Below are 15231 nucleotides of genomic sequence, written 5' to 3'. Positions count from 1 at the left end.
ACCTCGAACTCGACGTGAATTCATCGTCTGCAATAATTTTCTGAGTTTCTGCTGTTGTTGCATGAACATCAATCTTCTGTTTCTTTGAAATGCCTGAAACTTCTGAAGAACACGTCGTTGCCTCAGCGCTAACATTCTTTGTTTGGTTCTGATGGCCGCTAACTGCTTTTGATATCTGAACCACCTGACTCGAACCATGCTCGCTCTTTTCATCTGCCGTTGCCTGTAAACTCGCAGTCTTGCCAGGAATTTGTAACGCCTCAAACGCCTGTAATACACCATTCTTTTTGATAAGGCTATCAGCCCTCTCCTGATTTGTGACAGCTGACTGCTCATTCTTCTTTGACGAATCCTTATTCTATATGACAGGAGTCGTAACCGCGCAGCCCTCTGTCGTCTACTTTGGAATCGAGCTCTAAGAGCTCTTTGCTTCAGAGCTAATTTCCGTCGCATAAGAAGCATTCTTCGTCTGATGTGCGACATCATTCGTCTCCTCTGTGCTCTCTGCCTCGCTTGTAACCTGGCCAACATTCGATACCGTCTCAAACGTTGTAACCTGGCCATTCTGAGTGCACGCGCCCTCCTCTGTTGAGCCAACAGTCGCAGTCTTTGCAAACGCCTTCTCATTCGCAATTTCAACAACTGCATAGCTCTTCTTCTTGCTCGTCGTATTCTCGCCCGACGTCTTGCTGCTCGCACGCGTTGTAACTGTCGCCTTAGCCGTAATTTCCGTGCACGGATTCTCCTCTTCATCTGCCGTATTCTCCTGGTCAAAGCAAGTTTCGCTTTTCTTGCCAGTCGCAGTAGTCTAAGTTTCCTTAATCGTCTCAAACTCCTTACCCGTTGCGCAGTTCGCACAGCCTTCCTCCTCAGACCTCTTAGTCGTCTAACACGTGTTTTTATCCTTCTTTCAAGTGTTCTAGTTTTTGCTATCCGTGCCCTCTTTCGTTTAATTCTTCTGACCTTTCTTCTAACTGCTCTTATCATCTTTCTTCTTCGTTGCCTTGTTTTTCTAGAGCGACCTCTAACTCCTTTAGAAAGAAAATTAAATTAGATCAAATAAGGATGTCTTGGTTTTGTAGTGGTGATTGAGCCTCCGCAGTTTCATAGCTATGTAGAGCTTTTGCACCAGAAATTTCAAAGGTCGTAGGCTCGAATCCCGTCGGGAATTGAACTCTTTTCCTAACCCGTTTCTATGTCGCCTGCAGTTCACATGTTGACTTATTTCATATACGTTATGTGTCACTACTGATTTTAGTTTCAGTTGAACATATACCACACGTCCGCACCTATGGTAAAAATTCAGTGTCCATTTAGTTGACACTTCATATAACAATTAAATTTTCGATTTATCAACCGGGATTGTAGCAATTTGAAGTTTTTGGTTTGTTTTCTTTCTATATGCACAAAAGCCTAAAAAGCCAAAGATTGACAAATCTTTGGAATCTTTTGATACAAATACAAAACCTGATTGAAAATGAACCTTCAAATATAGTACTTGCCTTTTCCTAATGGCCGTCTGTAATGACCTAGAAGAAAACGTATGTACGGAATAAATTGACGACAACATCAAGTGAACGTGTTCTGATAATTAACGAAGCATTGAAATAAGACTAACACATCTCAGTGTACAAATATCCAGCCTAAACTGTATTCTAACAGTAAATAGCTTGACAGAAAACCAAGAAACGAAAAAGTCGTCTTGTTGACATTTATCCGTTCTCTCTCTCTCTTACACACTGCAAATTTCTAAGTTGGTATTGACTGCGCTCCACAACTGTTTTTTGAACTGTTCGTTCCTGTGAAATTTTTACATCAGCTAAAATACTAGCATGACATACCTCGCCCTATTATGTAAGCATCAATGAATCGTCCTCCTCCTGCACCAGCTCTAAAGCGGCCCTTGATAACTGGCTTGGATGTGTAAGCTCTAGATGAACGAGTCCCATAACAGATACCGCGTCGGCGCAAAGCGAATGCTTTATAACCATTGCGTTTTGCCAGCATAGCACAGCTGAACACTTTCTTTCGCCCTGTCACTCTGCCTAATCTCCTTCCCAGACCTCGTGCTTTTAGTGACCGGAAACGTCCAAGCCAGCGGTAATGCCAAACAGAACCTCCTTTACGAGGTCTGGGGGGAGGCTTAAAACGACCTTGGAAAGAAACAAATAACAGTTTTATTTTCAAGAGTGATAGTCAACTAAAGCGATTCCACTACGTTCAAAATGTATTAATTAGGGATATTCGCTTCACTTTGCCTTGGGCCACGACTGGGATAATTTTAAGTTGATTGACTAACAATTGAGTTGAATGGCACGCTTTGAAAAACACTTAACAAATATAACAAGGCTGAACAGTTCTTACAACTTTCTGAAAAAGCGTTGTAGACTATGTTTTCTGACATGTTCTGTGAAAATATTGGTCGCTACGTATTGTCTTCGGTCTATTTCTGAACAGACTGTACGCGTTGCAGTCGGTGGAGCCAGTTTCTACTAGTGAAAAACAAAATCTCATTTTGGAGAATGGACGACAGCAGGCACGACAGGACCCGTGTTTGTTTTGTCACCAGAGTTGCTAAGCAGCAGGACGAGCTGTCACGGTGCCATGTCTAATTAGAGTATTCTTTAGTGTCCGCAGTTTTTTTTTTGTTATCAAAAACAAATTAGAAACTCGTGGAAGACCAAACGAAGTTTTGCCAGAATGACACTTATCCGTGCTCTTTACTAGAAATATCTTAACCACACTATATCTGTCTTACCTTTTCCGATCACATAAGCATCTATGGCACGTGGTGTACCAGAACTTCCTCTGAAGCGTCCAAACAAACGCTTTTTAGTGGAGTAAGTTGATGAATATCTCGACACGTAACAATCTCCTCGGTTACGCAAAGCAAACGCGCGGAAACCCATCTTCCTAGCAGTGCGCGCACATTTAAACACTTTCTTAGTTCCCGTTATCCGCCCAACAAACCGGCCCAAGCGCTTGGGGGCGAGTGATTTGAAGCGGCCTACATAGCGGTAGTGCCAGACTGCCACTCTCGGTCTTGGTCTAAGGGGACCTGGGAAGCATGAAAATTCAATTGAAACAAATTACGACCACGTCTCGTCACGTCAAAAATCTACACGTGGAACTCCAGTATTTTAGACTTACCTCTTCCGATCTTGTAAACAGCCATTCCACTAAGACCAGTTGTTCGGCCAAATCTGGTCAGCGGTATCCGAGTTCTTGCTCCGTAACAGTAACGTCTACTTCGTACACCAAAGAAGCGGTAGCGTCTCTTCCGCGCCATGAGAGCGCACTGTTTGGTGGGATTTATTCTTGGTTTGACCGTACCTAAGTATCTGCGCCCTGGGGAAGAACGGCCACGTGGAACTCTATAAGTACCCAGGCGACGATAGTTCCATACGCGACGTGAAGGTCTGGGGCGAGGCCTGATTCGTGGTCTCACTCGGGGTGTTATTCTTGGTCTTGGTGAGCCTGAATTAGGAGGTATTGAGGGATAGTCTGTTAACTACGCACTTCATAGCTTATTCATTACCTATAACAGGAGCCCATGTTGACTCAAGGGTGTAATACATATGGAGGCTCCGGGTCACGGGCTCCTGCCTACAACAGAAGTCTTTATTTCTTACTTTGGCTTAGTGAGCTAGGTTACAATAGGGGACCCAGTTCCACAGGCTTAGTAGATATGGCCATGCTAGCAAGACGAGTGATGTAAACTTTAAAAAACCTTAAAGAAGATAACCGAGACCATTATACAACGAAAACGAAAACGTATTTCGTTGTAGAAATCGTGGAAAATTTCAACTTCAATTGTCTTAGTGCAATGGAGCATTTGATATTGAAATAAAGTTCAATTTTTTTATTTTCGCTGCAATCTGTGAATAATTTTCATTCAGTCCGAGTGTACCCGGCTAAAGAAGTCGAACAGTCAGTAAGGGGCGTGTAAACTTGATGGAAACGTTATTTGTTTTAACGTAGAAACTGTTTTAGCTGACACATTAAATGTTGGTAAATTACCTCTTCTCAAAACGTAAACCTTAAGGCCTCCAAATCGAGTTTTGCCGAGTCTTGTAAATTTAACCGAAGTCATTTTCGACAAGTAACACTTGACTCCTCGTCGTCCTGTTCGGATGGCAAAAGCTCTTGCCCTTTGCGCTCGGGCTAAACGGAAACAGGAGCGCACAACGTATGTTCGACGTCTGAAGGTGCGCACTGGTCGTCCCAGTCTCGGTGGAGCTCGGAAGCTTCCAAGATATTTGCGGACAACTCTTCTTCTTCCTAAGAGAAGGAAAAAACGAATCTGTTTAGGTTTCCATGTTTGACCTGCCAAGGTTGCAGAAGACAAAAAATACCTGGTAACCGAGGCCTTGGACGAGGTCTGATTCGAGGTCTGGGTCGAATTCTGGGTCGAGGTCTGATTCGAGGTCGAGGTCTTATTCGAGGTCGAGGTCTGATTCGAGGTCTGGGTCGAATTCTGGGTCGAGGCCTTATTCGAGGTCGAGGTCTTATTCGAGGTCTAGGTCTGAGAATGCCTCCTAAATACAAAGATAACAGATGCACAAGTTAATGTACAGCATTAGAACCAGCAAAATAGCTACTAGTTGCTAACTGAAAACGGTCAGTGTAAGACGTTGCTCAAGTTTGCGGTAGTATTGAATCAGCCAGGAGATAAACTATAACACTTAGAATGTAAAAAGTGATATTTTCCTCGTTTTAAGCTGCTCATGGGGTCTTAATCTGTGACAGCTTAGTTTTAAAGGTTGGCCTTGTTGCAAAATTGCTCAGTTGAGCAAATGGATTTTGTAAACAATGTTAGCTTCCATAGTGGTCTGTAAAGCTGTACACCAATTTTGCTCGATCGTCTCTTTTGATAAAATCTTATTTTATTAAATCTCTCTGACAATCCTTAACCTTCTAGTTACAAAGTAAGCCCCACATAGTATTTGTTGGAAAACGTACCACTGGTCCCTATGAAGACTTTAAGAGCACTGGGTCTCCTGGATACGCTGCGTCCATATCTGGTAAACTTTCTACTTGTTAACCGAGCAACATAACAGTAACGGCCATATTGTAAGGCGTATGCTCGATATCTGCCTGATCTTGCTATTTTTTCACACCGTCTGCGTGCGAAAAGTCGGCTTCTAAATTTCCTAATAGGACTTCCCAGCATTCTCCTTGGTGGTGGTCGGTAGAGTCCGCTGTACCTGTACGTTTTGCGTCCTGAGACAAACAAGCATAAACAAACTACTGTTTAGTTTTGCTCGCATTGTAAATGGATCGCTTAGTGTAGTGAGAGAAGGAACAGTATGAAGTATACATACATACGTACATATTCTTTATTTAAACACGATAAGATTTAAAGCTCAAAGCTTGTGGGGTCGTGAAAATTAATTACAAATGAATTAATTATTGGGATAACATTATTTACAAAATACCCTTGCTACAATAAACACTCTAAAAATAATATACAGTAAGATTATAAAAAGGTACAATGTTAAAATGAATTTAAATTAATTACCTCTAAGTAAATTGACTACAGCATTTAAACAGAGAATAGTTGAAAACATTATAAGTGCAAAATGAGTGTATGATTCAAAACACAGAATATCTTTGGACCGTAAGAAGTTTTTCCATATCAAATAATAGAGCCAGCTCTTGAAATCTCATGCTTCTTGCTCGCTCAACTTCCTGAAATATGTCACTGTTTGCAGCCTGTACCAGCACTTGGGGAGTTTTGGTCTGTCTTTCAAAACATTATCCATTACACTCCATCGCAAGTACTTCTAAAGGTTACCTGTATTGTTTTGAGAGCATAATTTTTACAAGCGCAGATATAACTAACAAGAAACTGTTTCTCTACCTGGTCTCGGTCGGGGCCTCGGACGGGGGAAAGGCCTTGGTCTGGGTCGAGGCCTGGGTCTTATTATTGGTATGGAACGACCTCCTGGAAAACAACACAGATATCACCTTATATCTGCACATAACAATGGCAACAAAAACAAAGCCACGGAGAATTTACAAATAAAACCAGTTATTGTACCCCACAAATGAAATGCTTTTTCAAATCAAGTGACGGACCTCAAATCACTGCTGATATAACTCCCAGGGACAAGGAAATTCATAACTCCAATGAAATGAATGGGGTTAGGTGCGGGTTAATATAACGCCATACAGTAAGTAAAACAAATAATTCAATAGTTTCTATGAAGTTCTTATTATGCTTTAAGACGCCCATCACACCAGTCTCCTATTTACCTTTAGCGATATAAACCTTCAGTGCTCCAGGCATTTTCGTTCGAGGAAAACCGAACTTTGTAAACTTGCGCGGACTTTTTTGAGCGATGTAACACTGGCGACCAAATCGCAAAGCGAAGGCCCAGGCACGGCGCATGCGCGCTACTCGCTGGCAGTTCTTTCTTGCAAACTTCAGACTTCTGAACGTCACTGTTGGGCTGCCAAGTATCTTTTTGGGTGGAGCACGATAGCGTCCAAAGAATCTGTATTTTGCTCCTAAAGAAACAGAGTATGCACTTTCACTACAGTAGTCAACACAAGAGTCCGGTAATAAGGTAAAATAAACCCAAAAAAACCAACACTGTTATACCTGGTCGCGGCTTTGGTCGAAGCCTGGGTCTTATTCGTACACCTAAAAATAAGTGAATTCAAAATAATTTGTTAAACGTTTACTGGACTATGCTAGAAAAAATTGAAAACAAGATGGATGGCTGATTCATAGAGCTCACAGTCTTGATAACATCCATACATGATCGTTAAAAAAGTCTCCACCTTCTTTCATCAAGGATACGACATTTTTTAAATCTGAAATGAAATTTTTAACAAACCTGGTTTTCTTGGCCTTGGTAAAGGTAGTTTTACTGGCCGGGGCCTGGGATGAAGCGGAAGCCTGGGACGAATTCGAGGCCGAATTCTGGGTCGGGCTTTGGGTCTAATGGGAGCTGCTGAATAAATATAAGTCATGGTAAAGGATTAAGGGATTAACCGTCCCTATTTGATATTGCGCGGAGCATAATTTTTGTCGTGTGAAGCCATTTTTGATCTGATTACACCATATAGTTGGACTCTTCTTGTATAGAAAAAGATCGCACGATCCAAAATAATTACGTGAAACTCGAATTTGCTGGATGCCTGTCACTTGTTTCCAGCAGTGAAGGTCGCTTATAAGGATAGAAAAATCTAGAGAAACAATACTTATAACACCAACCTCTGGATCTAATGTAGACCCTGATACTGCGCCCAAGTTTCCTCGACCTTGTTCGGCCGTAGACCATGAACTTACGTGGGGAGGAGCGAGAAACAAAGCACTGACGACCCCCGCGGACTGCAAAGGCTCGGTAGCGACCCCGACGGGCTATGCGCTCACATATTATACGTCCGTATGTAGGGTTTTTAATCGGGATTGCCCGACCGAGATATTTCCTGGGTGGAACTTTGTAGGTGCCAATGAATCTGTACGGACGTCTTCCTCCTAAGTTGGCAAGGACAAGTAGAGTTAGTGAGTGATATGCATTTCACTCTTTGGTTTAAGACTCTGATGATAATCTTGACATGTATCTATAAAAGACGTCAAGAAATAGTTGTTGCACAGATTACCCATAATTCGTACGCACCTGGTCGAGGTCTCACCGGCAAGGGACGAGGGACAGGACGGAGAGCTAAAGAATACAATGTAACAAAATACCAGTGTCAGTTAATAAGTGACAATACATGCTCGGATTCTTATCTGCTTTTTAGAGATACAGTTGATCCCCTATTAAGTGGTCACCTATTTAACGGCCACCTGTATTTGGCGGCCAGAAATCAAAGTCCCAATGAGGGCTTTTCTATTGTTTTTACCTCTATTAAGCGGCCACTATCCATTTCCCCGAGGGTGGCCGTTTAACAGGGGTTGTACTGTATCTTTAAAAAGTATCTCAAATGTATCTTGAAAAAATGATACCCGCAATTTGTATCAGATTACTTGACAAGCTACATAGCAAAGTGTGAAAATTAAACCCAGTATACACAAATTTTAAAACGTAGACGTCTCCTCACTTTTTCTGTGATTACAAAAAACTGTGAAAATCAAATTGTTTTACGATGCAGTGGTTTTTTAAAAAGTTCTCAGTATAGTCTTGATTACATTTTCATTACAGTTTAATGCAGGAGTACAGAAGTACTAAACATACCTTTGGAAGCTTTCTGTTTGATCGCTCTGACAATGTTGTTCAAAGTCTTGAACTTTGTCGCAAACACACTTCGTTTGTTAGTAGCCATCTGTTGCAGCTGTGGGACGCTATAAACTCCAATACCCACCGAGACCACTTTCACGCCAGCGCGCCTCAAATCACGCGCGGGGCCTGCAACCGAGTCAAGTGACTTGCCTGTTACCACTATGGCAACCTTCTTTCTGGGGCTCCGTGAGAACAATTTCACTGCGGAATACTTCAAGGCTTTTCCCAGCATTGCTTGGCCCCCCATGTACGGTACATGACCAAGCGCATTGATTAAGGTAGCTTGATTTGGGAATCGGTTGAAATCAAACAATTTTCTTGGATAATTGCTGAACTCGACCATTCCAAAGCGAGTGAATGATGTAGACACTGTGAAGGACGCCACGATTTGTTTCAAAAAGTTACGAATTCGAATAAGTCTTTTCCCGGCGACATTCGCAGATGCGTCCACGATTAACCCAATATCAAGGGCACGGGAAACAACTGTAAACAAAAAATATCAAAATATGATGAATATTATGCTTCGAACACATTCAAATGCAATCCCCTTATCTCTTGGTCAATTTTTTGAGGTATTTTTACAAGTTAAAAAAACAAAAGTAAACGTTTGTTCCAGGCTAAGAGTTGCTTTGACCGCTTGTAGTCGTCGTTTGTTGTTTGGCGCCATGAAAACAAAGAAAGAAAAATTTCTATGATACTAAATCTTTCTTTTTTTAAAGGTGTTATAGAAACTGATCATAGTCATCTACATACCTTTCCCATGAGGCTTTGGTCTTGGTAGAACTGTAAATAACAGAAACGAAATCCATCAGCAACAACAAAGAAGACTCATCGCATGAAAAAAGTCGGAAAAGATGATTGGTAGTTATTTTCGCTCGGTCCAACATCTACAAAGATAAGCCCGCATGATGTGTGCAATGCAATGGTCAGTCACATACCTCCTGGTGGTGGCTTTACGAAAGGCCTGGGACCTAAAATAAGTCAACGACAGAAAATAATTTAATCTAGGTAGATAGAACACGCAATATTTTATACTGGTATGCAATTAAAATGCAGGGGTTATTAATGCACCATCAAATTTATCGCAGTTAAGGTAAATGAATCCCGTGAATAAAAGTAGCAAGATAGAATGGGTTACTTTAACGACATTAGACGCTGTGGGATCTAATATTTTTTATCCTGGATAACTGCAAAACAGTGACCTGCTAAAGAATCTAAAATTTGTTGTTCACAGGTAAAAATCTCACCTTTACACGCCTTTTGCTCAACGATCTTTGCAATAGAGAGCAGTGTTCTGAAGCTAGATGTGAACATGGCTCCAGTTCGTTTTCCCGCCATTTGACGAAGCTGTGAGGTGCTAGGAGCTTTTCCAGCCCCAATAGAAATAATCTCGATTCCCGCGCGGCGCAAAGTGGCAGCTGGGATAGCAACATTATCATAGGACCTGTCGTGTGTTATTACAAAAAGTACTTTTCTTTTACGTGATCGGCCGCTGAACAAAGTTTGTTTCACGTATTTGAGAGCAGCACCAGTTCGAGGCCCGCCTCCAAACGATGGAGTAGCGCCGATGGCTCGCAGTAGACTTCTTCTTCTTCCTCGGAAGCTGAAAGGAAGAAGAAATAGTTTGAAATTTAAGACTGAATGGCGATCTGTCATTGTAATATGTTTTATTTGTATGTGTGGCTGGGTATGGGTAACTGGTAGTTATTCCAGTCATAGGGAGTTAAAGTAATCACGACGGCGACGCCGAGGAAAACGTCGATTAAAATGTTTTGATATTTTACCTACGAATTTCGCGGTACTCTTAAGTCATTTACTTTGTTTACCACTGTCAAAACTATCACGAAACTGAATCTGGGATATAGCGATAAATTTGAAATGATTCACGTTCTGCAGTCAACGCCAAATTTGGTCATTTCACGTTGTTGTTTTCTATGGCAAAGAAATGTACCAAGTTTTCTAACGCACATGGACCGTCATTGTTCTGCTCATTAAACTTTTTGTTTAGCGGCGTTCTCATTACTGTCGTCGTTTTCTTAAACTCCCTGTTGTGGAGCTAAAAACGCTACCATACTACTGTGTAGCATCTCAATCAAACAGAAACTTATCGACATCACTTTTATGGTCATTTCCCTCTATGAGACGCGACTGCAGGGAATCATGGTAGTTGTATTCATCAAAATAAATATTCAGTCCCATAGAGGAAATTAGCCATTGTACCTGCGACCGTCATTTCCAGTTGCTGCAAAAAAGGTTAATGCGAGAAGACGATCTTACCTATAAAATCCAAAGACTTTCGAGGCGCGCTTGGAATAAGACACGAGACCAATCCTTGCACGTGGGAACGACACTACAAGTTTCTTGATGAAACGAAGAGTGCGCTGGAAATTACCAGAGCTTATTCTGCCGCTCTCTACTAGGAAACCTATGTCCAGTCTCTTTCGGCATACTTTAGAAAACAAGCAAATGAATGAAATTAATAACGCGAACTGGCGCAGGCGCAGTCCCCTTCGCAGCCATTACTTGAATCGTCATGTTGCGTGACGACCCAAATAACCGGTGCTAGGGGTGGAACTAGCGAGGACAGTTAATTTTATAAAAATAATGATATATTGTTATAAAGTTAGACTTTTTCCCTTGGGTTGGCATTTCCTTTCTAATCCCAAGCTCGAAAAAACAATTCTTCCTTCTTATTGTGGCACTTTTCTTAAAAGTCAGATGCGAGAATTTCTTGTTCCTTTGCAGCAACGTTGTATCGCCTCCAGTAATTTCTTTTTCCTCTCATTTCTCAGCAGACGGGTTGAGGATAAATTGTAAGGACATTTCAAAGTAATCAAAACTGACCTGGTCTGATTGGTTTTGGCTTGTAACTTACTGGTAGTGGGACTGAAAGGAAAGAAAATGAAATGAAAACTAAGGAGAATTAACAGTAAACATCAAGAAAAGCTTAGCCTTTCTGTAGCTTCTTTAGAGCGCAAATCTGGGTTTCTTTGTTATATTTTTACCAAAACCATTTAACTTAAATTTATCTGGCTTTGGGGTGGCCATCATACATGTTTGACTTCATGGATTTAATTTAAGTGGACTTTTGAATAAAAGAGAACAATGAACTTTCAATAAATTTCTAAAATCAGAATATTAAGTGCATAACGCCAAAAAAGGCTAGGCGCGTTTGGTGGTGTATATTTTTCCCTCTAATAACTCTCAACCCTAAACATAGAAGAATCCCCCATAACCTCCCTTTTAGACATGTAAGATTGTAAGCCATCTGTTAAACCATCTTACCGCGTGTTTTAAAGCACATCTTCTTTCTCACGGCAATCTGTCTTCCGGTCAGAGCGGTGTTATAGAATTGAAGGCAGGCCAAACGTCCCTTGAAAAACCTGGTGCCCTTGATTTTGGCTCCAATTCGGACTGGATAGTTAGTTGCCAATTGGATTTTTCCGATAACTTTTCTTTTAACCAGTCGATTGTTCACATAGAGTCTCGCCACGCCTGTGCTCTGCTTGTATGTCGCTGTGATGTAGCTCCAGCTTCGGGGGTATATTCTGTAAATAAGCGGCGAAGTCAGCCGACGACCTCGGCGTCGGACAAATCGCACGAACAACTGAGTTCGGCTAACCATCCAGATCTGCACTCCCTGTCCCTTGGGGTTATAATTAACAAGTGGTCCAGGCTTCTGGGGGTACACCCACAGAGATATTGTAATGGATTTCACTGTGTCCAATGCACCGTTGTTCGGGAGTTGTATATAGCTGTTTGGGCGGCCGAAGAATTGATAGGAGGATCCTGGTTTCCCGTTGGGTCCCCGAGCTGGTCTAACGCTGCCGAGGGTGGCCGGAGGGTTTTTACGAGCACTCATATCTCTGCCTTTAGTGAGGACGTTTAGCGGGTAGACAGCGACAGGATTGTAGGATGCTGTCAATATGGAGAAAAGCGATTTACAAGAGATTATTAAGGAACACAAATTAATTTACCATGTCGAGCGCATTACACTTAGTATAAGGGGCATAAATTAATTTTGATATACACCTCTTAGGATAGTTTTGTCAAAATGTAATGTAAGCATCTCGGGGTAGTTACGTTTTGTCAAAAAATATTTTGTCCAAAAATTACTTACGCCGAGGAGCAGTTGGCCGGGTTGGTCTGAAAGTTGGCCGCGGACGAACGGGTCGAGGTGCTGGGAAGCAAAACGGAAACAAATCAGCAAGAGTTGTGTTTTGCAAAATTGTTAATCAGTACTAACGTATGGGTAATAATCAGAAAGCCGTACAATGCCATGTTAGTTCAGGGTTCGTTTTGCAAGGAATCAATCAATGTTGAAGAACCAACACTCTTTACATGGACTTAGGTTTTATCCAACTTTTTACTTTTGTAAAGTCGCTGTGTTGCACACAGCAAAACAAACATAAAACACACGATCTCTCCCCCCTTTAAGAAACTGAAATCCAAGAACGGAATCAAATATTTCAATAGCAGTAACAATAAACAAAGCAATACTTGTCATTGACGCATCACAGCTTACCCGCTTTGAAACATTTCTTAGCAGCACGTCGCACTTGCGCTTTCGTCAACGCCCTGGAATACACCTGGAGACAGGTCACACGGCCCTTAAAGTAGCGCCTATCCCCAAACCTCGCTCCTAAGCGCACGGGATAATTGGTGGCGAGACGAATTCGACCAATGAACTTTCTAGCAATCTTTTTGCCATTCCTCCACAGTGCCGCTGTACCAGTATTCCTGTCGTAACTTGCTCCGATAAACTGCCATTTTCTAAGCTGTATGGCTCTACTCTTTACAGGCGTAGTGTATTTTCTTCCCTTCCGGCGCATAAATCTGGCGTATAACGTTCTTGGAGTGCTTAACCAGAAGTGGACTCCGTGGGCACTAGGGTGGTAATTAAATAAAGGACCTGCGGTTCCTTCTGGATAAACCCATAACAACACCGTCATGGAGTAGGGAGTATCGAGGGCACCACCTCGCCTGTTAGGAAAATGAATGTAACTGGTTCGTGTCCCCAGTAACTTAATGGATCCGCCTGGCCGACCGAGTGGGCCTGGCGCTGCACGAACATTCCTGAGTCTTCCTGGCGGGTTCCTGTTTCCGAGGTCCCTTCCTCTAGCACCTTTGTTAAGTGGGAAGAACGCCGCTGGTCGGGGAAGATCTGAAAGTTTCATAATATAAATAAGATATCATTTTTTAAAAATATTCTTTTGGAATCAATTTTTTAAAGTATAAAGAAGAAGAAGATTAACTTTATTTAACGAGGGTAAAACACTTTACAGTTAGCACTGACAAACTAGTAGCCCTCGTTACACTATACATAAAATCTAATAAATAATATGATTAATGACTAAATACTAAGTAAAGCTGACTTAAGAAATAGAGAAATGGTCGAGCCCTATGTATGAATCCTTAAAGCTAGCCGAGTAGGATGAATGTTCTTCACCTATCCGTCTTACGACTAAGCCAAGAAGAAAAGATATCAAGCCGAAAATGAAATAAATTTTCTTCACATATGGTATGGTGATAGACCGTGTTCTATTTTTCTTACGAGCAGCCTATATAACAATAAAATACTTACATACTGGCCTTCGGGGAAGTGGGCGTGGTCGAAGAGGACCTTTTGCTGTATGTTTAAGGATTAAAAGAAAAAGTTAAAATAGATTATAAATTCTCCTTTGGTAACATTTTTTTTACAAGGATACGCCAAGTACTAAATCCTCAATCGTTTTATTGTGCAAGTCATTAGTGGATAGTAATATGTCTATCATGCATGGTATTAGGAGTTGCTGACACGGTTTACGGATGAAGAGAGCATTGATAAAGAAACACGAAAATTTCCTTTCAAAATGTAATGATGTTTAAAAAAACGACTGGCCTGTCTTGTGGAGTCTACGCTACACTTCACGCTGAATTTTAGTTTGAAACGAAATCTTTAGCGTGAAACTTCACTTGTCAGGCAAGACATTTCTAAGACTAGGGCATAATTCTTTAAGTAGGTAACAATTAGCAAAAACAAAATACATTCAGGTCATTGAATATAAAATTAAGTGTCTGAAATCATATATTTACTGCTGAATTAATGTTTCTGCCACAATTTTACTTCGCATGGTGTTAGTCACAGAGATAAGTATATTTGTGTTTATGCGCTAAATGCCGTAATCCAGACGTCCTCATATATCACTTACGCTGTTTAAAGCACGTTCTTTGTCTCCCTTGTATTTCTCTTCGAGTTAAGGCGTAGTTAAACACTTGGAAACAGGAGATTCTGCCGTAGTATCGGCGTCTGTCTCCAATCTTTTCTCCCATTCTGATGGGATAGTTGGTAGCCAATCGGATTCTTCCAATGTTCTTCCGCGCAACTTGATAATTATTAATCCACAATCTTGCCATCCCTGTTTTTCTGTCGTAGCTGCAACTCACGAACTGCCAACGATTCAGTCTTATCCGCTCGCTTCGCAGAGCCATCGTGTAGCGTCGTCTTCTCCCGCCGCGTTTACCACGTCGGGTGAAACGCACCATCAGCGTTTTTGGCGTCTCTAGCCAGAAATGCACTCCCCAACCGTTAGGGTGGTAGTTTGCAATGGGTCCAGGCTTTCCTTGTGGGAAAATCCAGGCCAATAATGTGATGGAGTATTTAGTATCCAAAGGACCTCTGTTAGGGATCTCAATGAAACTGTTATGCTTGCCGGTGAAGCGATATGCAGTCCTTGGTTGACCGTCGGGACCTGGAGCGGGATAAACGCCGCGTAATCTTGCGGGTCGGTTAGCATTCTGGGTGATATCCCGTCCTCCATCGCGGGCACTAAGCGGATACACTGCTACCACCTTGTTACAAGCTGTTGGTCAAACAAACATTACTGGTATGCCTTTGCAGCAACGACTAACATATAAAGTAATTTTGAGGTGAACTGTTAAGTTGACACTCCATGAAAAGCACACATTTCTCTGAGATGCAATGTCAGTTTCTAATTTTCAAAGAGTTTAGGAATCG

General features: G+C 41.8%; 1 protein-coding gene across 1 annotated transcript in view; it reads right to left on the bottom strand.

The window, feature by feature from the left end:
- The window catches only part of LOC110060046 (uncharacterized), a 44850-nt gene that overhangs the window by 3134 nt on the left and 26485 nt on the right, over positions 1 to 15231 (bottom strand). Inside the window, exons 32-56 of the mRNA XM_089279870.1 lie at positions 14426 to 15076; positions 13819 to 13863; positions 12760 to 13398; positions 12355 to 12414; positions 11520 to 12152; positions 11079 to 11120; positions 10512 to 10683; positions 9482 to 9837; positions 9173 to 9205; positions 8988 to 9017; positions 8190 to 8717; positions 7632 to 7676; positions 7226 to 7489; positions 6846 to 6962; positions 6608 to 6649; positions 6259 to 6513; positions 5864 to 5947; positions 4963 to 5223; positions 4356 to 4538; positions 4021 to 4281; positions 3151 to 3477; positions 2759 to 3058; positions 1842 to 2153; positions 1503 to 1529; positions 3 to 1031 (exon numbers count right to left, since the gene is read on the bottom strand). Coding sequence (XP_089135996.1) covers positions 3 to 1031; positions 1503 to 1529; positions 1842 to 2153; positions 2759 to 3058; positions 3151 to 3477; positions 4021 to 4281; positions 4356 to 4538; positions 4963 to 5223; positions 5864 to 5947; positions 6259 to 6513; positions 6608 to 6649; positions 6846 to 6962; positions 7226 to 7489; positions 7632 to 7676; positions 8190 to 8717; positions 8988 to 9017; positions 9173 to 9205; positions 9482 to 9837; positions 10512 to 10683; positions 11079 to 11120; positions 11520 to 12152; positions 12355 to 12414; positions 12760 to 13398; positions 13819 to 13863; positions 14426 to 15076 — 6696 coding nt within the window. The remainder of the gene's footprint in view (positions 1 to 2; positions 1032 to 1502; positions 1530 to 1841; positions 2154 to 2758; positions 3059 to 3150; positions 3478 to 4020; positions 4282 to 4355; positions 4539 to 4962; positions 5224 to 5863; positions 5948 to 6258; positions 6514 to 6607; positions 6650 to 6845; positions 6963 to 7225; positions 7490 to 7631; positions 7677 to 8189; positions 8718 to 8987; positions 9018 to 9172; positions 9206 to 9481; positions 9838 to 10511; positions 10684 to 11078; positions 11121 to 11519; positions 12153 to 12354; positions 12415 to 12759; positions 13399 to 13818; positions 13864 to 14425; positions 15077 to 15231) is intronic.

Source organism: Orbicella faveolata, unplaced genomic scaffold (assembly GCF_042242905.1).
Source record: "Orbicella faveolata isolate gen_17 unplaced genomic scaffold, um_ofav_v1 contig_47, whole genome shotgun sequence".
Classification (NCBI taxonomy): Eukaryota; Metazoa; Cnidaria; class Anthozoa; order Scleractinia; family Merulinidae; genus Orbicella; species Orbicella faveolata.
Note: the sequence above shows the minus strand (reverse complement) of the source record. Positions and strands in the feature narration are given on the sequence as shown.